The sequence below is a fragment of the Vanacampus margaritifer genome, chromosome 3 (genome assembly GCF_051991255.1).
Source record: "Vanacampus margaritifer isolate UIUO_Vmar chromosome 3, RoL_Vmar_1.0, whole genome shotgun sequence".
In the NCBI taxonomy this organism is placed as follows: domain Eukaryota; kingdom Metazoa; phylum Chordata; class Actinopteri; order Syngnathiformes; family Syngnathidae; genus Vanacampus; species Vanacampus margaritifer.
Window position 1 is genome coordinate 5,233,685 of NC_135434.1, and position 26,469 is coordinate 5,260,153.

The 26,469-nt window shown below is 38.8% G+C and overlaps 1 protein-coding gene across 2 annotated transcripts in view; it reads right to left on the bottom strand.

Annotated features, from left to right (window-relative positions):
- The window catches only part of pebp4 (phosphatidylethanolamine binding protein 4), a 59,124-nt gene that overhangs the window by 4,810 nt on the left and 27,845 nt on the right, over positions 1–26,469 (bottom strand). The window contains exons 5-6 of one of the 2 annotated variants that reach the window (XM_077561619.1): positions 5,781–5,826; positions 5,339–5,443 (exon numbers count right to left, since the gene is read on the bottom strand). The exons of the other annotated variant lie outside the window; for it this stretch is intronic. Coding sequence (XP_077417745.1) covers positions 5,339–5,443; positions 5,781–5,826 — 151 coding nt within the window. The remainder of the gene's footprint in view (positions 1–5,338; positions 5,444–5,780; positions 5,827–26,469) is intronic. 2 annotated transcript variants of the gene reach the window in all.

Sequence of the window (26,469 nt, forward strand, 5' to 3'; positions counted from 1 at the left end):
TGAAACCTGGGATGTGGCTGAACATGGGCGGTGTTCCGATTTGAAACCTCATAGTTGGCCCTCAAATACTCAAAATTTTCACGTCCAATCAAAATGTCAGTCCAACCAGAATAGTCACTGGAGCAGAGCATTGGGCATTGTCCATAACCTTTATTAATCTTTTTTTTTTTTTTTTTACCAGGAGAGCTCAGTATTGTTCATTCGATTTGACATCATCATTGCTCTCCTTTTTTTAAAAAACAAATAAATATTTTTTTTTTAATAAAAATGTTTTGTTTTTTTTCTCTTTTTTATTTATTTATTTTTTAAAATATATATACATATATACACACATATATATATATTTTTTGTATGTGGGTGAGCATGTGCATGTGCGTGTGTGTATTCATCAGTTCACCTAAAGCCCATTAAAAAAAAAAAATCCCATACTAATAATATAATATAATAATAAATTGCCAAATGCAGAAACATCAATGTAAGTTATCACGATGTGGTGGCTCTCGCTAACAGACAGAATTAAGTAACCGGAATTAGGTTAAAAAATTCTATATACGTAGACCATGTTTCTATAAATTTTGATATTTGGTATTTATTTGAGGCAGATATTTTTTCCATTAAAATGTGATTTATGAGGAGGTTAGACCATTGGTCGATATTCAGAGTTTGTTTATTTTTCCAGTTAACAAGAATTGTTTTTTTTTGCGATAGTAAGGGCTACAAGTGTAGATTGAAATTGTTTATGTGGTAAGTCAGTTGTTGTTAGGTCACCTAGCAAACACAAGTTTGGAGATAAAGGTATCTATCCTACAGTCCAAAATAGCGGAAAGTTTTTCTAAGACTTTAGTCCAGAAATACATAACCGGAGTACATAACCATAAAGCATGAACGTAAGTGTCTGTAGTGTTTTGTAAGCATTGGAGACAAATGTCGGAGTCTGAGAGTCCCATTTTCTTCATCATATATTGAGTAATGTATGTTCTGTGAATAATTTTATATTGGATAAGTTGTAAATTTGTGTGTTTTGCCATTTTAAATGCGTTTTCACAAACTTGAATCCAAAAGTCAGGTTCCGGTGCTATAGACAAGTCTGTCTCCCATTTCGAGATGGGTAAAGACATTTTATCAGTATATGAAAGTATATGAAACCTTTATTAATCTAAAGTGTGACTATGAGGTTTTTTTTAGTTTTTTTTTAATTAAACTACATGATATTTGTGATTCTGCATTTTAACCATGTGAAGCAATTTGTGGGTCCTTTACATCATTGCACAACAGTACGACTGTTTCATTAAAATACTAGTATCTATATGACAATACATGTCGAGTGCAACAGACAACATCAATGAAAACTAGAATTTGTGTAGCAAATGGTCGTCTGCGTTTGTGCAGGTGTAGCCTCATGAAGTCCCCAGTGACTGTCTTCAAAACGTTTCTTTTTCTATTTTTAAATGCTGTTAGGCTAATTATAGCCACCAAATGCAAATCACACACACATAGTAGACGAGGGACAGACATCAAGATCACATGACCACAGTCAGATGTCATCTGTCAAACCGCAAGAAAGGGGAAGCAACTGGAGCTTTTATTTGTTTAATTTATTTTTACTCCCATTTGCAGTGGTAATTTATTTGATTAACAATCTATAGATTATCAACTGATTATAATAAAGTCTAGTTACAAGTTTTCGAAACAAAGATGGACAAATTCAAATTGATTGTTGCAAAATCAAGTCGTGAACTAGGGCAAAAATAGAGTGCACTACTTGGATGCAACCAGCAGAGGCGCTGTTCATCCTCAACGAGTATGCCGTCAACAAGTTCAACACCAACTCCTCTCAAGTTTGTTATTCAGTTATAATATAAATAAATATTTAATTATAATGACACTGGTATTAAAATATGTTCAGAACATTCAGAAAGATATTTTAATTAAAGATAATAAAAGGGGGATACAAAAAAAACAACCTATATTTTTGCAGCGTTAAATTATATTTCAGTAACAAATATGAGTACCAGTGAAACTTTCAACTGACAAACGTAAGAAAAAAAAAAAAAAAGCAGCCAAAACATCAAAGTGTGTCTTTAAGAGCGTCGCCTCCTGGCTTCTGCAGAAGCCAAAAATCCTGGCTGTGCGACTGCACGGCGCTCTGATTAATGGTAGAGGCCGTGGGTGGGTGGTAGACATGGATCTGCCCATTACCACACTGCAACATTGCAAATGGCTTCAATTACTGTGGAGTGTGCTGAGCTGGCAGTGTGGGCTCGAGAAGGCAAGATGAGCAACACCACGCAGCCGCCGCGCGCTGGCTGATCCACTCATTCACGCCGTACGATCATCAGGTTCATACTTTGTTCGCGGCGAATTGTCATTTTCAACCTTCCTTCTCAGCCAACGTCGCCGATGCCGGGCCCCTGAAACACTACGAGCCCCCCCCCCGTCCCCCTCCCGGCAAAACCCCTCCTGGTATTACATCCCTTCGCAAACCCGGTGCCACGACATGTTGAGCGTTTGCCAAGTGGCTAACAAGGATCACATGGGCCATGGTGCCCATTGGCCGCCCCCCACCCCACCCTGGCACGGGGGGATTCCCTATGATCGCTTCTTGGTGCCCGGAGCCAAGATCCCCCCCCCATCCCACCCCTGTAGCATCTTGTACGACAAGCCAACTGTCTCCCGTCAGGTCACTGACCCACATTTATAACTTGAACGCAGGAGACACAGCAGACCCCCCCTCCCCCGCCCCCCGCCCCCCTGTATTAAGTAAAGACGTGGCCCCAGATGAAAAGAAAAAAAGGGACAACATATTTGCAATCAAATTGAGTCAATGACTGCGCTGCTGGAAGTGGAAAATGATCATTAGGAGTCTCCCACCCACGACTAAATGCTCTCCCATTGTAAATCACATCAATTAATGTCACGGGCCTGACAAATGCTCTCTGTGTCACCGCACATGGGAGGGAGGACAGACGCTAATAAGTGAACATACTTAACGGGGGAGGTGGGGAGACATGGGATTCCCTCCGCTCGCGTGTGTGTGTGTGTGTGTGCGGGGATAACCTTGTCAAAGCCAAGTGGAGGCCAGTCCAATTGTAGCAGGTGCACCGCTGAATCGAGACAAAAATCCTCCCGCAACTACAAACGCATCTCGGCAGACACGTCGGGACGGGGATCATCTCGTCATTAGTTACAGGAGGTCGTCTGTTGGCGACGGTAATGACGTTTCGCGGCATAAGATCGGTCAAAAAGCATTTGTGTTTAGTCAAAATAAGACATTAGCAAACATCAGCTTTTACTTTGGAACGCAACAATGAACATTATCCATGTTTTCTCACATTTTACGGACCAATCTAATAAAAAAAATTAATTTTTTTTTTTCGACATTTCATAACCGATTTCCAAGTATTTCCAAAAGGTTAAAATACTGTCCCTGCTGCCAATATGAATACATATTTTTTTTTGATGGACTTCCATATCCAATGAAGTTGTTCTACAAAAGAAACAAGTCCCAATAACAAAGTTTGCTGAAATTAATCTTGGACATTTGAGTAAAAATTCTTGATTGATCAACAATGGGGAAGATTACTATTATTTTTTTTTGTTTGGATTATTATTATTTTTAAAAGGATTCATTATCTCAATTTTTCAGCAATCAAATCCACCCCATTAAACTGATTTTTGTATGACCAATTAATTTTGCCCGTCACAAATAAATTGTCTTTTGACGTCACACCATAGCACGGCGGATAAAAAAATTCATTCGTGCTTAAAAAAGAAAAATCCTTCAAAAAAAAATAAATAAAAATAATAATAATAATAAAAAAACAGTGAGAAATATCCCTCCATCAAACAAAATGTCATTATTCATGAGTGAAATGTAATTTATTTTTTTAACAGCAAGAAGACTTTGCTAAAGAGAGGAAGTAATCCAAGTCAATTAAAGCAGTCCACAGGAGAAAAATATGGGTGGGTCCAGTAAGCTTCATCATGAGGAGGGAGGGAGCAAGTAGCGGAGCTGATGGCGCAAAAATAGATTCTAGTCTTTGCACACAAAAAGTCATAAAATATTGTAAATAGCGGGCTTATTATTCATGCCAAGACGTCTCCGCATTAACCATGTTTGACGTTATGAATACTTGAAGAATCCATTTCAAGCTTCTGCGCAACTTCAAATCCATCACATCAAACAGGGTGCCTGCATTGATTAGTGACGTAGCTGTCAAAGCTGCAAAGCAGCCCAGAGTGGCAGCTGCACTCGTTCATGACTCGAAACGCCCTCAATTGCACCTCAAATCATCGGCCGGAACCCGACTACAACAGACAGACAGGCACACCTCCTCCGAGGGTTCCCGCGTATCCACGCCCGCACATGCCCACCTTTTTTTTTTGTCCAAAAAGTACAAGAAAACTTCAACAAAATCATCTGAATAACAGCTCATCATTGACTTCCAAGTTGGGCTACTTTAAAAAGTATTTTAGGAAATAGCAGTATGTAAAGTGAATTCATTTGATTTACTGAACATTTCATTTGAACTTCAAATTTGACCACTCTGGCGATATTTCATTTATGTATCGATAAGCGATAGCATAACAAAAGGCAACATTAAATGGTATGTAACAAATAGTCTCGTTGAATTCTAAAACAAACAAATTGAGTGAATCAATAGTGCCTCTTGTGGACAAGTAGTTGCACTACATTTCCCTTCAACAACCAAATTCACTGCCATTGACGGCTATAAACGTCGAAAATTCATTTAACTATTTCTGTTAGTTAAACATTTTTTTCCCCACTTTTGTTAACATTAGTATGAAAACCTAGAATTTTTTTTTTTATTGTACATTTAGAACAGATATGAAATTTGTGATTAATTGCGAGTGAAGTCATGCGATCAATTACGATTAAAAACCTCTTGCCCCTAATTTTTAATAATCTTTTTTTTTTTTTTTATGAATTTATGGCAGTAAATGAGTTAATGGACTACTGTAATTGAGTATTAAAAATGTTTAACATTTTTGTGCCACTAGTTTGAAGCTCACACAAGTTATTTAACTTTTAAATTCCGAACATTAGCATTTAATCTGTATGATTTTTTTTTTTTTAAATACATTTATTTATTTGGTTACTTTTTATTTATTTATTTTTTAAATACATTAAATACCTACGGCAATGACACAAAGAGGAGCACTATCTTTTCTAGTGGGCTATAAAAGTATCAAAATGCAATGCTTGGCCTTTATTGCTGATTCAACAACAGCATGTTGGCAGTCGCATTGATTAGCCCTCGTATGATAGATGAGGCTTCAGGGGTCAGAGGGGTAAGTGACCTCTGAGAGTCATTACCTCGTGGCGGCATCGCCAGCGCGGGCATATCAGTAGTTTGCATGTACAACAGAAACTGGTAGCGGTGAAAACCAGACCCCGGCGGTGGTGTTGGAGCCACGTAGCCTGCATTGGGGGTAGAAAAAACAAAAACAAAAAAAACAAAACAAAAAGGAATTAGCGCAGCGAAGGCTGATGAATGCAGTCACACACGGTGATAAATGTGATTATAGCAATGATGCAAGTATAAGCTCAAACTGCATGATTGTCACTGCAAATCAACTCAACTAATCCCCCCCCCCCCCTAATTTAAATATGGCAATGGAAGGGCCGTACTACTTCAGGGTAAGACATCATTGAGTCCTTTGGGATCAGTAACAGTACAATAGAACCTCTACTTCACTGTCTACGGAATCAATTTTCATTTTTAAACAACACAAATTTTTAATAAAAATACACTTACGAGTGATGGTTTTCCCTTGTATGGGTCCATCCAACAGTGAACTTCCCTGTTAAATGAAACCTGTTAGTAAGCACAGCATGAAACATTCCACAGGCCACAATTAACATGATCAACTCGATGCTAGAGATGCTATAGATTATCACAAAAGGAGAAATGCTCTCACCAAGACAGATTTGTTAACAATATTTGAGGCAAATTCGGCCTCCTTATGTGTATGTAGAAAAAAAGTTTGCGCTCTTTTGAGTCCAGCTCACGGGAAAATGGCAGTAAATACAAAAGTGTTGTTTTTATTTTTGTTCGGTGCATTTCTATACATTTTGGTAACGATCTGGAGAAGGGTGCATAATCATCATCATCATCATCATCATTTAGAGTCTTTCTCTAGGACACTTGGACATGGTCACCATGGGTGAGATCAAGATAACTCAAAAACCTTTTCCGCCAGTACTGTGACCTAAAATGGAACAAATTAATTTTTTAATTTTTTTTTTATAGAGCTCAGTATTGTTCATTCGATTTGACATGTCATCAAAGCTCTCCTTTTTTATTTTTTATTAAATTTTTTATATATATATATATTTTTTTATTATTTTTTTGTATGTGCGTGAGTATGTGTATGTGCGTGCGAGCGTGTGTGGATTCATCAGTTCACCTAAAGCCCATTAAAAAAAATCCCATACTAATAATATGATATAATAATAAATTGCCAAATGCAGAAACATCAATGTAAGTTATCACGATGTGGTGGCTCTCGCTAACAGGCAGAATTAAGTAAGCAGAATTAGGTTAAAAAATTCTATATACGTAGACCAAGTTTTTATAAATTTTGATATTTGGTTTTTATTTGAGGCAGATATTTTTTCCATTAAAATGTGATTTATGAGGAGGTTAGACCATTGGTCGATATTCAGAGTTTGTTTATTTTTCCAGTTAACAAGAATTGTTTTTTTTTGCGATAGTAAGGGCTACAAGTGTAGATTGAAATTGTTTATGTGGTAAGTCAGTTGTTGTTAGGTCACCTAGCAAACACAAGTTTGGAGATAAAGGTAGCCTACAGTCCAAAATAGTGGAAAGTTTTTCTAAGACTTTAGTCCAGAAATACATAACCGGAGTACATAACCATAAAGCATGAACATATTAATTGAATGTGTTGGGGTTTTATGTTTTTAGGTGGGAAAGTAAAAACAAACAGCCCCAAGTTTTGAAATTCATATCATTTTCATCATATGACGCACAGGGGTGTGTAGACTTTTTATATCCACAGCAATGATTATAGCATGCTTTATGGGTGCCTTTGACTGCTGCACGATACTGTATTTGCCATAAATTAAAACCTGAACCTAATGAATTAATTTAAGGGAAAATAAATGTGTTTGGAACAGCAGGTTGCATCTTCATCGCATGTCATATGCGCAGCCGCAAAATCATTATGCACATGTCAAGTTCAACTCCCTCATCCCGGGCCGGCGCACAGATGCTGCACGCCATGCAAATTGCTCACAGGAACGTTTGTTTAATAGACTTGGCTGCTCGCTACGAGACGCTCGCATCCTTGAGTGGGTGGAAAAGGGCTAAATATGTTGTCTGTGAAATGGCCCGAAAACCACTTGAAGTAAACATGGAAGTCCCCGTCAGCGGCGCGGAGTATCTAGTCTCAGCAGCACCTGCCTGAGTCGCCCGTTTCGGCACACGCAGGCTCCCCCCGCAGGGTGGCCACGGTACTGTGATGCAACACTGTGAAAGGCCACAAAGGGCGCGCAGCAGCAAAACTCCCAGTGTTGTCATGTGGCAAAATGGGATTAAATAAAATGGGAATAAAGACAAAATAAAAATAAATTTAAAGAAATGGGTTTTTATTTAAACTTCTTAAAGGCTGCAGAGAGAGAACACACTTGGTAGGCTGCTGGCTAGCAGTTTGCACAGAGCTTGCTACAGCCCTCAAATGGCTCCGCATGGGCACTCCTCGAAGGCCCCTTTGAGAACCAAGAGCCGGAAAAAATTGTAATGACGGGTATTTTGCATACAACTGTGGATCTCTTGTAAATCGCTTTAAAAAAAGGACACTATTGCAAAGATAAATATGAATCTCTTCATCCAGTTTAATGCATTCATCAATGGCGTCAATGATGCTCTTTTGTTGTACATTAGATCACATTGGAGAAGCTTTACTAAGGATTACTCAAGTGAGCAGTTCAGAATTATTTTATTTTTTTTTAAATTTTGTTATTGCATGATGCGGCGTATTTATTGTGCCCATAATCCTGTTCCTGCCGTTCGGGAGGTTGCGTGCTAAATATCAAGTGCACGTCGCCATTGTTTACACACACATACTTCTGGTGCATTTTTTTGAAGACTCCTTTCTAACGGGGAGGAATTTTATCATTTTATCCAGTGATCAGCGAGAACAAAAAGCTTTATTTAGAACTAGCAAGAGTCCTGAGGCTTGTAGGATGCGAGCCCCGTTGCCGTGGCAACAGGTAGTCAACATGCGCGTGCAGTTTATCTCGTGCCTTAACATTCGCTCTCTGTGCCGCGATCATTCTACTCTTACATAGTACCTATTAAAAAAAGAGTAGAGTGGTACTTGAGGGGTTTATCATACTTAGGACAGTCATGACAGTTCACTGACGCTCGCCAGGGAGTGATGCTCACACTCATCTACAGGACATTCTCACATAGTGGGTGGCCCACCTCAGGGGACCAGACTGTGGGGGCGGGATGCAGATCACACACGCACACGAAAAAGTTATGACATTGATTGAAAACCTCTTATTGAGTTGTTTATTTGATATTTCAATACAAAAAAAAAAAAAAAAAAGTTCAGTTGTAGATAATTTCCTTTGTGATGTGTTATGCATTTAAAAAAAAAAAGTAGAATTTAAAAATTGTCAATAGTTAAAAGTCATGACAATATGCAGTATTTTTATATTGTGGCATTTCCTGTTAACTCATTCCTTCCCAGACAATTTCACTGAAGCAATCCCCTTCGCTCCCGGCTGTTTTACTGGATTTTGCAAGGCCCACAGAATATTGTCTTCTATTGCTATAAAAACATGGAACCTACCAAACGAAAAATCGGTATATTTCTATCTCTTTCCGTTTTGCAGCAATTAGCGTTAGGATATAGCTAAGTTTAATCATTATTCACAAATCTGTTTAGAACGGTGGGTAAATCAGCTTGTTTGGGTGATCTCTTATACTCTGCTGCCACCTGCTGGTCGTTTTTGTAATAACTACCATTACTTTGACAGTTCTCTGCAGTTGAGAGGCTGCATCTAAGCCTTTAGTATGCTCTAGCAAAAAAAACACACACGTATAAATAAGTCATTGGGACACTTAAAACAGAACGTATTTTTACGTTTTTGGGAGCAAATGAGTCAATTTGTTGGTCATTTGCGCTGATATGTTGACGTGTTCACATTGATATATAAATATATTTTTCGGTAGTTCATTCAGTGATTCTTAGCGTACCCTGAGAGAAAGCCCGCATTTCCCTAACACCACACTTGGAGAATCACTACTTTCCTAATACCAAAATGTCATATTTTACCAGTGTACTCAGCACCTCCTGTGATTTCCCGTAGAAAGAACCCTGGATCTGCACCAAAACTTCATGAAAAGAACTGAAGGTTTTTTTGTGCGTGTGTTTTTTTTGTCCAAACATACACGGCCCAAGAACACGACTTCTTTGGAGGCGTTAAAAATGAGAAACTCCTCAACGTGATTCATGGCTTCAGAAAAGCATATATACATTGCTTAGAAATAAGAAAAACACACAATGTGACGCTGCTTTGCACCCCTCTCATCGGGGAATACTTAAGTTACCGTGCGTGTAGGAGGTAGCAAACTGACAAATACAGGAAATAGAACCATTATGATGACTGATAGCATATTAAAAAAAATTACATAAGCATTTTACTTTTGAAGCTAAATGCTTAAACTAACAATGAGGTACATTCTTTTGCAATTTCCAAAGGCAAGGAAGCTTAATGACAGATTTAATCTTCAGACATGACCACAATGTTGTTGAAGTCATCCATACACCTTGAGTGTAAACTTTCATATTTCACCCAAAAAATATTTAGGAATGATTGAAAATGGTTGGGGAGATAAATGTAAAAAAAAAAAAATTGTAATGCTTAACTCTTTGACTGCCAAAAACGTTAAAAAACGTTTAGTAAAATCCTATGGAGGAGTGCCAAAGACGTTAAAAGACGTTTGTTTCAAAACAGAGGTGAAACTAACCATTTTCTATTGTTGATTACTGAAAAAAGGAATAAGGTAGAAACAAACTTTTTTTTCTGATGAAAGATGAGAGTCCAATCTTTCATTTGGTAGTATGTGTGTTTCCATAGTCCAAACACATAATTTTCTGTGGACCTTGAACGATCAGTCAAAAATGCTTAAATCGGCTGGCACCCACGGCATCCCTTTTCTGAAAACGTCTGGCAGTCAAAGAGTTTTAAATGATTTTTTTTTTTTTGCATCCAATGAGTGGCTGAAGTTTTGGACCCCGTGGACATTTCCTCCGTGGATATGAGACTTTTTGAAGGCAAAGGCATATACTTCACTGTTGGCTTGATCTGGCCACTAACCCAGTGGCCATAATCAAAGCCAGCAGGGAATTGTTTTCACTTGCAGAAAACAGTGAAGGCAGCAAGACACAGAAACATGCAAGTGAAGGCCTGGCAAATAACTTCTGGGGAAGAAACAGAATTTGGTGACGTCTATGGACTCCAGATTTCACTCACTCATACTCAGCAACTACAAATGTATTAAAAACTATGGCTCAAGTTATGGTTGCGTAAATTGTTCAAAGCAACACTAAGGAACTCTCAGTTCACGTTGATTATGGCAGTGGCATGTGGGGAAAAGCGGTAATGTTATGCCTGAAAGAAGACCACATTTACCATGAGGACAAGCGCATTGTGTCTTTTTTTATTTTATTTTATTTTTTAGCTCATGCCAGCGAGTGAAAGTCAGGCCTTTTATGCGGGTTGATTCACGTTTTCTTTTTTGTCTCCTCAGACAAAACTTTACAGCCAGGAAAGCAGTAATGGTGCGTCGACATTCATGTTTTATTTATTTATTTTTTTCTTTCTGGAGAGCTCAGTATTGTTCATTCGGTAATTTTACCGATTTGACATGTCATCATCATTGCTCTTTTTTTTTTGTATGTGGGTGAGTATGCGTGTGTGCGAGTGTGTGTGTATTCATGAGTTCACCTAAAACCTATTAAAAAGATCCCATACCGTTCACCTAAACCGAACACTTCCAGCCAGAGTCGTGAGGCCGTCAGGAGACCCGAGGAAGGACCAAAGAAAAGAAAGGAAAGTGAAATCCAGCACCGGCCACCAACCAGAGTCCTTCACCAACCCCACAGACATCTAAATTCCAACAAATCAGGGAGACCTCAAGAGACCAAAGGAGAGACTTGACATTCAAATGGACTTGTGTCTTTGTAACGAATGGGAAAAGGGGGAAGTGACGTATGCCGTAAAGCACATTTGTAGTTTTTGGTGTGGCAATGTTTCTACCATCCTCCTCAAAGTTGTTTAGTGCCAGTAAAAATGATACAGACCCTCTCAGACCATTGCAAAGGTACCCTTCAACTGGTTTTAAGTCGATTAGTTTCGACCATGTAAGATGTTTGCTGAGATACACGTGTGATAACCTCTCAGGTCAGGTGAGCAACGGTTTGAGTAAAGCATGTACATAACTTCCGGCAGGACTCCTGGAGCAGGAGTTAATAGACAGGTGTAGTCCACGGGGGGAGATGGTGGGCGGCGGGCTGAAGTGGGTGCGGTTTCACCAGGAATACCCGCTCGCCCAATATCCCTTCTTCTCTCGCGTGGGTGAGCACTTCCCTTTGTCAGCGTGAGTTACTCACGCAGCCCACCACTCGTCTCCCCCCCTCCCATGCACACCCCGCAAGCACACACCTACGATAATCAGCACCCACGTCCGTCTAAAGCGCGGCTCGGAGCGCTCGGTTCTCTCTTCTTGCTTGCAGTCAGGCTAACAGACGGGGAGAGAGAGCATGACAGATGGTGTTCACAGCTCTATTTCTGAAGGCTGGACTTGTAGCCTGCCTCCCGCCAACCCCGCCAATTCCACTGAAGCCAAGTGCTTGTGATTGTGCCTCCTTCGTCTTCGCCTCGGCGCTCATTCATTTGCAGGCTGATTGTGAATTCAAACTGAGGAGAGAAACGCAAGGTTTACGTGCACTTTGCAGCGATGTCGCGATGGCGGAAAGTCTCATCGCGTGCAAACTTGGGTTAATACTGAATACGGAACCGTTCGGTTTTGAGTCGAGACCTGTAAGCTACCACGTGACTGTGCTGCTGCATTACGTGTGATGTAACCGCCAGCAGCATCGGGGCTGAAACGGCATTTTTCTTGCGCAAATTTAACAATCAACTCGCAGTACTTCAACCAAACAAAGAACCTTTGTTTAACTCTTTCACTGCCAGACGTTTTCAGAAACGGGTTGTCCCCACTGCCAGCCGATTTAAGCATTTTGAGTGATCTTTCAAGGTCCACAGAAAATGTTGTGTTTGGACTATGGAAACACACGTACTACCAAATGAAAGATTGGACTCTCATCTTTCATCAGAAAAAAAAGTTTGTTTCTACCTTATTCCGTTCTTCAGTAATCAACAATAGAAAATGGTTACTTTCACCGAAATTCTCTCTTTTGAAACAAAAAACGGAGAAAAAGAGCTTTTTGTGAAACGATGTTATTTCATGCACTCTAGTGAATTGTACACTTCTTTTTGTCCATGAATGATGCCACAAACACCTAAATAGTGCTTTACTTCTGTAAAACGCTTTCACCAACAATGAAAAAGTGTTTTTTGATTGCAAAATACGTTTATTTCCATTCAACAGTGTAACAATTTGACAAAACAATTTCGCTAACTATTTACAAATGTGTGCAACTGTGGTACTACTTACAATTATGTGGATGTTTCAAACACAGTTTTTCCTTTTGTAACGCTCTCCTGCGTGCAAGGAGACGCCAGGACTCGCACAACAGTTTACTTTCACTTTCACATTGGTCCGTTTTGCGTGCAAACGTTACACTTTCTTGACGGCCTTTTTTTAGGGGCCAAAAATAGTCATTAGGCACAACAGACAGACTGGAAACTTTCACCAGACATGCGGAAGGGTTTCCTCTACCCGTATCAAAAAAAAAATAAAAAAAAATCATTGGATGACGTCTTTTGACGTCATTGGCAGTGAAGCGTAGGTTTTTACTTGACGTCTTTAAACGTCAGTGGCAGTGAAAGAGTTAAGAGTAGTCAGGTTTCCATCCAATTGTTTTGAATTTTTTTAAGCAAATTTACTGAAAATGTGCAAAAGGGACATGCGACTTATGCCCGTTTCCATCTGTTCTTTGCCGCTGACGGGGAAAGGTGGGGTTTTACTGAACCGGGCGTTATACTTACGCATTTGAAAAACAGCCAGCAAAAAAATTACGTCGCCATGGTGACAAAGGTAAGATTTAATCATTATATGCCTATAGTTAACCGTGGAAGGTCTTAAAATTCCATGATGTCGTAAATAAGAGGAAGAAATTAAAGACAACATTTTAGAAGAAAAAGGATTATCAAATGTTGGACTCCTGTGAACTCTCTCTACAACTTGACTAACACTCTGGTGTGTTGAGAAGGGGGTGGGGGGGGGGGGATTCACCTAATTGCCTTTCATGTGGTAGAGCAACCAAATGGTGATCAGCTAAACTGGGTGAATTGGCCCCAGTCAAGGGTGAAAAAAAAAAATCAGTGGGTGAGTCATTCCGGATCTGCATGAATGCATCAACAAATTAACCCATTTAACAATTACCAGTTGGACTAATGGCTTTAGTGAAGGAACTCATTTGGCGTTGGTAATGAACTGACTCGGAAACATAAACAGTCCAGTTATTAAGTGAACTTCAGCCTTCACCGACGTCACCTGACACACTGTGATGTACCCGGGCCTATATTGTCTTCCGCTCCAACTCATTAGTGGCAAAGCTCATTATTACTCAAATCACTGGTTTAAGAAACTAGCCACCCAAAGCCATTAGCGCCCTCATCTATTCTGTCTCATTTGCATACATTACAAACGCACCTTGACAAAATGGCCGTGCTGGTTTGGTCATCGAATCCTCAGAGAGCAGATTGGCCTGCGCTGCCCTGTTAGGCCAAAAAATGAGCGAGCGCTAATAAAACCCAATCTCATCCAGCATGAAAGCTAATGAGAATATGGATGCTGATGAGGCTCTACTTTAGCATTGCTGAGGGAAGCCCGAGCTTGAGTTCCCAAGGTAACGGAACGGTGGCTTGGTATTGGGGGTGGCAGGGGGGGGGGGATGACTCACTATGAAGGGAATCCTGGAGCCTGAACAAAGCTGCCCACACGGCCCACCTGAAGCTCCATCAGGCCAACATGTAAACAAGACACTGACATGCACCTCCCTCCCAAACCAACCCCCGACATAGGGCTTCCCACTGATGGGGGTGGCACTGGGAAAAATTAAAAATAAATAAAGCTAGCCTGTACCTGCCTACAACTACAAGCAGTAATAATATGATGAGGCGTATATGGTCATTTTTTCTTTAAATACTGGTTTAAAATGTCCACTTTGAGATCAATTTTTTTTCTTTTCTTTTTTTAAAGACGACAGCATTTTTAGTTGAAAACTACTGTACTGAGCAACTGGTGTACAATTTCTCGTATGTGCTGCATTTTGATGAATTCATGACCAGACAGCGGTAGGAGTGAAAATTAGGCGTATTAATGGCATCGATCTGTAAAAGTATAGTGTGTATGTATGTATGAATGGCGACACAAATTAAATGATTATAGTGAGCTTGTGGGCTAGCTAGGGTACGGGGGAGGAGTTGGAGTAGGAGAACAGAAAGAAGCCAGAGAATGAGGAGGCGGAAGATGATAATAATGTAATTATTAAGAAATTAAAAGTGATCAACAGGCGTGTAATTGACCACTCAAGTTTGTCCAAGGTCAGTATATTCTTTTGACTTTGGATGGGTGGTGGGCCAAGGTGCAGCAACAATGTGAAGGTTCAAGGGATTCATTGGTTCTTTGCAAAGATTCAAAATGAATTTCCAAAGGAGTCACAGATATTCTGTAAACATGCCGATCTAAAATATTTACAGTCATTTCTGGACTATAAGCAGCTACTTTTTTTTTTTTTACTTGCATTCGGCCCTGCAGCTAATACAAAGGTGCGGCTTATCCATCAGATCACAAAGGGGGGGGGGGGGGCACTATAAAAGAAGCGCAAGAGTGTCAGGCAGAGCAAAATAAAGCAAGTGAGCCCAAATACAGTAGGAGAGAGAACAAGAGCGAGACAATTTGCGCGGAAGTAGCGGGAACCCGGTGCGGTAACATTAAAACGGCTGCGGCTTATATGTGTAACAAACTCGAGTATTCTCCAAATTTAGCTAGCGCGCCTTATAGTCAGGTGCGCCTTATAGTCCAGAAATTACTGTACTCTTTAAACCATATATTGATTAATAATTCCTTTTTAAACAAAACAAAAAAACTACATACAGTTCAATTAATTTGGTGAAAAATAAATATAAATATATAAAAGTTCTCAGGTTCAAATAGGCATCCCTCATGGTATTGATAATTGACATGATGAATTACTCAGCCCATTTGAACTCTTGTTGTTAAAAAAAAATCAGCAAGATCTACTAACCAACACCCACCAACTGTCTCGTAACTAAAATAATGAAATCAGAGTGTGTCTGTGTGTGAGTTTTACCACGTCCTAAGAATTCCCAGTTCCGCAGTGCTAAAATGGAGTATAAGCTAAATGGGGACAGTGTCATCTATTGGTTCATTTGAACTCTTGTTGCTAACCAAAAGAGAAGCACCTACTGACTCGAGCAAACTATCAAGGGAATTCATTAAATTCAAGTGTGGAATTTTACCTTTGTTGCCTGCATTTGGAGACCTTTTCTGCACTCTAAAAACAGTTGGGTCAAAAATAGCCCAACTATGGGTCAAAAATGGACTGATCCTCTACTTGGGTCGATTTGACCCAACTTTGAGTCAAGAAACGGGTCTTTAAGCGTAAAACAACTCAAAAATATTGGTCAGATCATTTACTTAGGTAAAATTTTTTTGGGTTATTTTGTATAAAACCCAGAAAGTTGGGTCAAATTGACCCACAAAGTGGATGCGTCCATTTTTGATCCATAATTGGGTTAACTGTTTTTAGTGTGGCAATTGATAAATTCCAATAGGCTGACAGGTGGTCACTCCGCAATCTTGTGTGTGTGTGTGTTCCAGGGAGGTTGTACATTTCTCCATATTTTTGTAGTTTTAAAATACAGTTTCACTTGTATACTGGATAGTCATACTAAATGTAATATTATTCTGATACAAATAAGACCCCCCCCCCCCCCCCACCACCCCTCAGAAGACAGGCACTATCACAGAGCTGTTTATGTATTCCGTCGTTCTAAATATTGTCTGCCGTGTTTTTAACATTTCATCAAGTCATTTTTGTCATGTGGCAGCAAGCATTCAGAGTAAAGTCGTCCCTCCAGCTAAGAGCAGCCATTTCATTTGTTTCCGTCCTCTGTTGATCAGCACAGTTCATTCAGTGTCTTTAGTCATTAACAAGCGAGCGCCGGCACAAAGGGATTTAAGAGGCAGCATTACTGTTTTGAATGGCTGCATGCTTAATTCTTGTATTATAATTGAGGCAGGGGCGAGACAGAGGTTATGGTAACTGCTGGAAACCTGTCCCACTTCACAGAAAGGTTAATGAACCTCGCAAGTCCTATGGGAGATGGAGTATGCTGTTAATTTGACAAACGTGGGAAATAAATGCTTTTATGCTTTTATTGACGGTGACCAATAGCGGCCTTTTCCGAAATGAAAGGTTTTTAGTCTTTTCGGGTGCTTTGCTGTGAGGCAAAAACAATCACGTGGAATACATTTGCTGCAAGAAACTAAGTACATAATTGTTTGCATGGCCATTTCAGGCCAAAATGCGTCTTCATTATTTATTCCTATTTGGGGGGGAAACGTATACTGCAAAATGTACAGTATCCTGATTTATGTGGAAAAAGGCTCTCATTTTTAATCTGTCAATGGGAATTGACGGACCTTTAAACCTGCATTTTGAAAATCAAAATATATAGTCAGACATAGACTCAACTGTTGTCACCCTGAGACCCCGCATCTGCCTCTTGTCCTATTAAGTCGTGAATCATTTATTAAAACTAGTGCTGTCAAAGTTAAAGCGTTAACTGATGAATTCATCACAAGAAATTATCGCATTAATCATGAATTAACGCAGATTAGTCACACTATTAATTTTGACCATAGATTATCCTTTACAGTGAGAGCGGATGGCTACATTTAAGGTAGCACAGTTTGAGCAATAACAATAAATACATGCATTTAAGTAGAGCATTTAATAAATGTTTGCGTATCACCTTTAGAATATTTGTTCATGTCGAAAAATTGAGGTCATTTTTTTTCCATTTTAAATTATGCATTATGTAATTAACTGAAAAGACGTCCTCATAACATTAAATGTCAAAAGAATGAACACATAAGTGGTCTTTCATTTTTATTTATTTTTTTATAAAAAAGCCTTTTCTATCAAGCGATTAGTCAAAATTCTAAGATGTGATTATTCTGATTAAAAAAATGTATCGTTTGACAGCTCTAATTAAAAAAAAAAAATTGTTTAAAAATAGCCTCTGAAAATACTTGTACAGTACATTACATTTTTAAACAGCTTCAAATGACTTTGAACATACCGCCATAAGCACATTGCTAGCTATGACGTGCGCTAGCCAAAAGTAGTGGCTTCATCGGTGGCGTCCTCCAATGACGTCTTTTTTCTTTTTTTTTGAAATCTTCAGTTGATTCCCTACGCTCTACATCTCACTCAGCATTCCGCGCTGCGCTCTTTCAGCCATCTTTTCAAAAGAAAATTCAGGGAATAAGATGCCAGAGATTTTTTTTTTGCACTTTTACTCTTTGTACACAATGCCTAATCCAATACTGGAAAACGAGTTATAAATCTTGCATCGCTTTAAGGCTTTTGGAGATACTTTTGTAACCCTACGCAGCAAAACGCAAAAAGTTAACAACTCTTAATTGTTGGTCTTCGGAGAGCTTGCGAGGCCTGGTTCACATTGGGCAACCCGACCCTAACCCTTTTATAGGACACCAACAGCTCCAATCTTGTCACATTGATTGGACTCTCGGTTGGCTGACACCGGACTCCAATTAGCTCTCGGGAAAGTCATGAGCCTCGGGGTTCACACTTTTTCTTTTTCCCCACTCTGCACTGTGAATTTTTATATGGAGTTTCCAATAATAATAAAAAAATACATGAAAGCACAATGGTTTGTTTGGTATTAGTTTAACTCTTTGACTGCCAGACGTTTTCAGAAAAGGGATGCCGTGGGTGCCAGCCGATTTTAAGCATTTTGACTGATCTTTCAAGGTCCATAGAAAATTATGTGTTTGGACTATGGAAACACACATACTACCAAAAAAAGATTGGACTCTCATCTTTCATCAGAAAAAAAAAGTTTGTTTCTACCTTATTCCGTTTTTCAGTAATCCACAATAGAAAATGGTTAGTTTCACCTCTGTTTTGAAACAAACGTCTTTTAACGTCTTTGGCACTCCTCCCTCGGGTTTTACTAAACGTTATTTAACGTTTTTGGCAGTCAAAGAGTTAAGCAACTGTAAATTCACATTGGGGAGGAGTGTGCGTGAAAGTGTCACTGCTTATCAAAATTTGATTCACGAGAAATGTGGTTATGGTACAGTATGAGACCAGTACAGAAGTCTAAGTACCTGTAAGCCAAGTATCAAGGTGGCGACGATTTAAGAGATTGTCTTCACATTCAAAGAGCTTGACAGGAAGAATGTGCTCTCACAAAAAGGCAAACATACTCAATCATTTCAATGGAATGAGTCATCTAATACAAGTTGAACATTTGGAAGGACAAGTAAGTCAATTATACACTATATTGCATGTAAATTAATGTTTGGGGACTTGTTTTAGCACAGTAGGTTCATCTATTGGTTAAAATAATTAGTTCTTATTGCAGCGACCATTCCGGGATAGAACCACAGCGGCACACCTCTCACCTGAAGTCAGCTGGGAGAGGCTCTAGTTAGCCGCAATCATAATGAGGGCAAACATTTTAATGAGCTAATGGATGTTGTTCAAAGGGTGAGTACAGTGGAACCTCGAGATACAAGCTCAATTTCATTCGTGACTACGCCTGTAATACAAAACAAAAAATTGAAAACTTGTTCCTGTTCAAATTGATGGAAAAGCAAATATTTCAGAAAATAGCACGCTTAACTCTTTGACTGCCAGACGTTTTCAGAAACGGGATGTCGCCAGTGCCAGCCGATTTAAGCATTTGACATTTCAAGGTCCACAGAAAATAATGTGTTTGGACTATGGAAACACACGTACTACCAAATGAAAGATTGGACTCTCATCTTTCATCAGAAAAAAAAGTTTGTTTCTACCTTATTCCGTTTTTCAGTAATCAACAATAGAAAATGGTTAGTTTCACCTCTGTTTTGAAACAAACGTCTTTTAACGTCTTTGGCACTCCTCCCTCGGGTTTTACTAAACGTTATTTAACGTTTTTGGCAGTCAAAGAGTTAATATTGAAATATATATTTAAAAAAAAAAAACATTCTAATAACATGATTATATAGAATAGAAAGAGTTACGACTCCTTCAGGTGTGTAGAATTTGTCATGCAGACAACTACTGAAAGTAACTGTAACCTCCGGTATTTGTCGAGAATAAGAATAAATGCATCAAAACACCACCAGATCGATGTGAATTATTAATCGGCCTATGGCATTTCCCATTATGTGTTAGCATTAAGCTAGTAGAGTTAAGTAATTTGGTTTGTTTTAAAAATACACAACGTGTAGGTGTTTAGTTTGACACTAAACGTTAAATGTGAGTTTCATTTAACAGCTTGAAGCCTCTTTTTAAGACCCCCCCCCCCCCCCCAAAAAGTCACCTTTCATCTAGAAACCCTCCTAAGTTGAGTCACTCGTATTTCAAGGCACCACTATATTCTTAGTTTCATTTTATGGTGTGTAGCTTTTCAATTGTGCAACCGTTTAAAATGAAACTTTGAACAGATGTGATGGTTACAATGCAACTTACTGCTAATGTGTTGAGTTTGCTGCAATAGTTTTTTTTTTTGTTGAAAAGTCCAGAAAGCGAAAAAAAAGTGTCCTAACCTTACACACCTGTCTTGGCCCAATTCTGTACGATAGCCATCATTTCCAAGCCAACCTGCTCTCTCCTTCTCCCAGGGATACTACGGGTGCCGCTCCGCTCTTGCCTCGCCTGTAAGCATAATGTTTGCCAGAGAAGCTCCGCAATCCCTCTTAACCTTTGGCCTTGGCTTATTGTTACCTGTGAGCAGCGCAATGGCAACCATGCAGTGAGAACGCTGTACAGACCTGCAAGCTGTTTGCGTACTATAACTATGGAGGAGGGCATGGGAGGAGGGAAGGAAGAGAAAGAGAGAGCTATTTAATCCCCCCCCAAAGGAACTCCCCTCTCAACCCATATCGTGAACTCGCAGGCAAATCGCGTTGCTGCGAGGCACGCCACACACACACTCGCGCACACGCACGCACACACACACACACAGCCGTCTTTTTAATTTCGTCAGCTGAAAGAAATCTATACAGCGCGCTGGAATACGACTGCGCCACAGAGCAAAGTGAACTATACATCACCCTGGAATGTAAACAGGTTTCTTCTAGCGAGCGTAGCATAAAAATACCACGTTGCAACAAACCTCTTGGCGATGATAATGGTCAATAGCGTAGATCAGAGGTCTTAGAAGATGTATGGTTGTTAGTCCAACGGCATATCAATAAGTTGAGCAAATCCACAGAAAAAGCAGCAATAGTATACTAATTATTCGCTGCAGAACTGTGTAATTTCCATCATTAAATTACAAGCCGTTTCCAACAATTAATAGATGGCGCACTAAGAACACTTGGGTAAAAAAATAACCCAAGTTGAGTCATAAAAGGAGCAGATACACTTTTTGGTTCAATTTGACCCAACTTTCAAATTTCTGGGGTTATTTTGTGCAAAACAACCCAGAAAGTTGGGTCAAATTGATGCTTTGACCCAACTTTCTGGGTTTTGCACAAAATAACCCCAAAAATTGAAAGTTGGGGTTATTTTGTGCAAAACAACCCAGAAAGATGCTTTGACCCAACTTTCTGGGTTTTGCACAAAATAACCCCAAAAATTGAAAGTTGGGGTTATTTTGTGCAAAACAACCCAGAAAGATGCTTTGACCCAACTTTCTGGATTTTGCACAAAATAACCCCAACTTTCATTTTTTTCAAATTACTTAAGTAATTTTAAGTACTAGCTTAATGCTAACACATAATGGGAAATGCCATAGGCAGATTAATAATTCACATCTGGTGGTGTTTTGATGCATATATTCTTATTCTCTGCATAAAACGACAAATACTGGAGGTTACAGTTACATTCAGTATTTGTCTGCATGACAAATTCTACACACCTGAAGGAGTCGTAACTCTTTATATTCTATATAATCATATTATTAGAATGTTTTTTTTTTAAAATATATATTTCAATATTAAGAGTGCTATTTTCTCAAATATTTGCTTTTCCATCAATTTGAACAGGAAAAAGTTTTCAATATTGTGTTTTGTTTTACAAGTGTAGTCATGAATGAAATTGAGCTTGAGCACAAAATAACCCCAAAAATTGAAAGTCGGGGTTATTTTGTGCAAAACAACCCAGAAAGTTGGGTCAAATTGATGCTTTGACAACTTTCTGGGTTTTGCACAAAATAACCCCAAAAATTGAAAGTTGGGGTTATTTTGTGCAAAACAACCCAGAAAGATGCTTTGACCCAACTTTCTGGGTTTTGCACAAAATAACCCCAACTTTCAATTTTTTCAAATTACTTAACTCTACTAGCTTAATGCTAACACATAATGGGAAATGCCATAGGCCGATTAATAATTCACATCTGGTTGTGTTTTGATGCATTTATTCTTATTCTCTGCATAAAACGACAAATACTGGAGGTTACAGTTACATTCAGTAGTTGTCTGCATGACAAATTCTACACACCTGAAGGAGTCGTAACTCTTTATATTCTATATAATCATATTATTAGAATGTTTTTTTTCTAATATATATTTCAATATTAAGAGTGCTATTTTCTCAAATATTTGCTTTTCCATCAATTTGAACAGGAAAAAGTTTTCAATATTGTGTTTTGTATTACAAGTGTAGTCATGAATGAAATTGAGCTTGAGCACAAAATAACCCCAAAAATTGAAAGTTGGGGTTATTTTGTGCAAAACAACCCAGAAAGTTGGGTCAAAGCATTCATTTGACCCAACCCCCAAAACAACCCCAAAAATTTAAAGTTGTGTCCAATTGACCCAATTTTTGACCCAACTGTTTTTAGAGCGTATTGTAATATTTATTTAGTCATAATTAATTAAATTCTGACCGATATGATATGAAGCTACAACTCATTTTCTCCCATTAGGCAAAAACAAACAAAAAAAAACCATGAGAAACTTCAACTACTTCACCAGCTCAGTGGGCGAGTAGTAAGAGTGTCCGCCCTGAGACTGGGAGGTTGTGGGTCCGATCCCCGGCCGGGTCATCCCAAAGACTATAAAAATGAGACCTATTTGCCGCCCTGCGTGACACTCAATGTAATCCTTGAAAGAAAAAAAAAAAGGACTACATTATACTACAGTTACAGTCCATGATAACTTTTGAAATACAAGTTGGGAGTTAGACAGGCCTGCTATAATATCTGTCAACTTTTGCATTCATAACTGTCGTACTTAATTATTATGGCAAAATACAAAAAAAAAATATATATATATATATATATATATATATATAAAAATCGGCTGTGTGAGGTCTTTTGTCAAGTCTTTGTTTTTGTGCACAATTATTAACTGGCAAGCATGCCATATACTTAAATAGGGGCTATTCTAGGAGTGCATAATTATTAGTGAGTTGTTTTTATCAGCATGCTTCACTCCCCTTCAGCGTACTCTGAGAGACACAACTAAGTGGAAGCCATAGCCTGGCTGACCCCCCACTAACTGTGACATTTGTGCTTGTATACGCCCCTTTGCATCCCATGCACACTTTCCTACCCTTCCATCCATGTCAATAAAAAGAAAAAGAAAAAAAAAGTGACAGGTTACAAGTGGAAAGGTAAGCAGTGATCGACAAGCACGTACTCACTCCACCTTGAAACACCAAATCCTGTTACAGGGCCCAGTGCCAGAGAAACCGCTTTTGACTCGAGGAGGAAAGGAAAAAAAAAAAAAAAAAGAGGGGGGGGGGGGGGGCTACGACAAAGACGACAGCTTGTGAGGGGGAACATTGTCTGCGGCTGCTGCGACTGGAAATCTTTTCAGGGAAAAAAAAAAAAAAAAAAAAAAGGATTTGATGCACAATGGTCGTGGGTGTGAAGAAAAGGGGCTCATATTAAGAGAAGTGTCTCTATGTGTGCCGAGCGATCGGCATTTAACGGCATTTGCATGGAGCAAGTCCAATCGGCTCTTTTCTCTCTCTCACTCTCTAAAAATATATATATCTGGTGTGACAGAAGCGTTCCAAGAGGGCTTTCAAGGTTGTCCTTGTTTTCTTGGAGTCATCTGGATACAACCAGGATTCTAAGCATAGACATTTTAGCTAGCTAAACAATAGGGCTTCCTTCCTTAAGACAAAATATCCAGCCACAACATGATGAGCACAAGATCAGTACGTCCAATACTTGTCAGTGAGTGTGAGCTTCAAAAGGCAAATCGAAACTTTTTGGGTGAAACGGGGAAGTCTCAAAGGAATCTTATGGTGACTGTTAAATCTGAATGAAAACCTCTGACATTCTTTTCTTTGGTCCTTCCTCTGGTCTCCTGACAGCCTCACGACTCTGGCTGGAAGTGTTCGGTTTAGGTGAACGGTATGGGATTTTTTACTAGGTTTTAGGTGAACTAATGAATACACACACACACATACATACATACAAAAAAAAAAAAAAAAAGAGCAATGATGGTAAAATTACCGAATGAACAATACTGAGCTCTCCAGAAAAAAAAAAGAAAAAAGAAAACCTCTGACATTGTTAAAACTGAATTCTATCTCTAAAGGCAGAATATTTGATACATGATGTTGTGGCTGGTCATTGTGTCGCATACGTTTGATCCCTACTGCATTTTGAATAAGGAGAAAATATACAACACTACACTTAATTGCTATTGACAGACGACCATTGGTCACCTTTTATACAGAGAAATTTCCGTACTCATTTCAAATCAACCAAAACAGCTTATAGAGATATCAAGAGGATTAATCGGCTACAGTATTTTGTGCGTGTGGACAGAAGATGGAGCGGACAATTGAGCGGAGGATTCTTATGTAATTCTCCCTTTAGGTGGTGGAGAACAGTGAGAGCGTCAGCCCACACTAGAGAGGAACGTGTTTGTTATTAAGCTGCGAGTGTAAGAGACGCTTGATACGTGTTGAAAAGGGGTCGGGACCAACTTCTAGGTGGGGCCGAGAAGATCCAGCTGCTATGTTACTCATTTTCAGTTTCAGGACAACTATGGCCATTTTTTGTTGAAGGATGTCTTTGGTTAAGATTCTAGCAGTATTAACATTGTAATGTTTTAGCGAAGTAGCGATTTATTTTTACACTAGTAATAGAAGAACACCCCCCCGCCCCTCCCCCAATGCAGTTCAGCCGCAGTGTCCTCATCAGGCTTTGGAGGGCTGAGCGAGAGAATAATGAACTTCATGTAGGAGCACCTCTGACATTTAGTTTGGCTGCAGCTGACAATAGGATGAGTGCGATGAGCGGATGTTAAGCACCTCCAGCTGGGCTTCTGTGTTAGGCACTATTGTTGTTGATGTTCAACAGGGGAGGTGCGTTGGAACCTTTACATTTCAACGTCCTGAAGGTCATACCTTTGGGAAACGGACCAAAATTTTGGGTGCAAAATAATACTGGTAAGATCAGCGAATAATTCAACGCGTTATGATTTTTGGGTGCGTAATGACGACCATGCGACACGGAATGGAATTTCATGGAACGGCAATGCAGCAACGAATTGGTACAGGTCTTTGTTCCGATCAAAGTCAACAGAGACCCAGTAACTGGATGACTCTAAAAGAGTTGTACAAAGTTATAGGTCACATTAAAGGTGGCGTAAGCTTTGAAACGATGTCTTAATGATTTACAGCACAAAAACCCGCCATTTGAACACTGGTGTAGAGTTTTTATACCCACTGTTAGGGCTATGTGCAATTAATCAAAATTTACTACAATTTCAATTATTACACTCCACAATTACAAAATCAGCACAATCGTTAAAATAATAATAATTAACTCTTTGACTGCCAAAAACGTTAAATAAGGTTTAGTAAAATCCTATGGAGGAGTGCCAAAGACGTTAAAAGACGTTTGTTTCAAAACAGAGGTGAACTAACCATTTTCTATTGTTGATTACTCAAAAACGGAATAAGGTAGAAACAAACTTTTTTTTCTGATGAAAGATGAGAGTCCAATCTTTCATTTGGTAGTATGTGTGTTTCCATAGTCCAAACACATACTTTTCTGTGGACCTTGAAAGATCAGTCAAAATGTTTAAATCGGCTGGCACCCACGGCATCCCTTTTCTGAAAACGTCTGGCAGTCAAAGAGTTAAAAAAAAGATTATTAATTCTATTTTTTGAGTTTAAATGTATACATTTGCACATTTTTTAAATAACTACTTTAATAAATTTTGTTTCAACCAAAAGGAACTTGCATAATTAATGATGTTTCAAATTATTTTATCTGTGTTAATCTTTTTTATTTGTTTTCTTTTTACGTTTAAACATTTCTCGTTTTGTACCAAGAATAAATGGTAGTTCTACTGCACAGTGTTGTGCACTCCAAATTCAAGTTTTTGCCAATATAAATAAATAATTATATATTATAATAAATATATATTATAAAAAAATTCTGTTTGGTCCAAAAGGAACTTGCATAATTATAATGCTTCTCTTTTTTAAAATTGGTTTCAATATTATTTAAATGCTTAAAAATTTTCTTGTTTTGTACAAAAAAATAATCATTTGAATAATCGTGATTTTAATTATTGCCAAAATAATTTCATAATCGAGCAGCCCTACCCACTGTATTTTATATCATTCAAAGCTACTGAACCCAGAAAATAGAATTTGGAATCGCTACTGCCACCTGTGGCCAGAAAATGAAACTGCATTTTCCTTTCTGCACATACACAATGCACATATGACGTCACATCCGCAGACAGAGGGCGGGAAATTCAAACCCGAATCCCGTCTGAAACTATTGGCCAGAGGTTTGCAGGACTTAACCCTAACCCTTCAGTCATAAATGGTTAAAAAAATAAAATAAAAATAAAAATAAAAAAAGGCTATTGTAAAGATATTTTGGGGCAAATTGTTACAAAGTGCGGCTTTAAACAACATTCATTCGGACCAGTACAACACAAAGCACCAGCAGCTCAAACAAAAGGATGACAACAAGTAGAGCTTCAATTGAAGTTGCTCCTACTGCTGTATGTAGGTTGCACCGCTGTG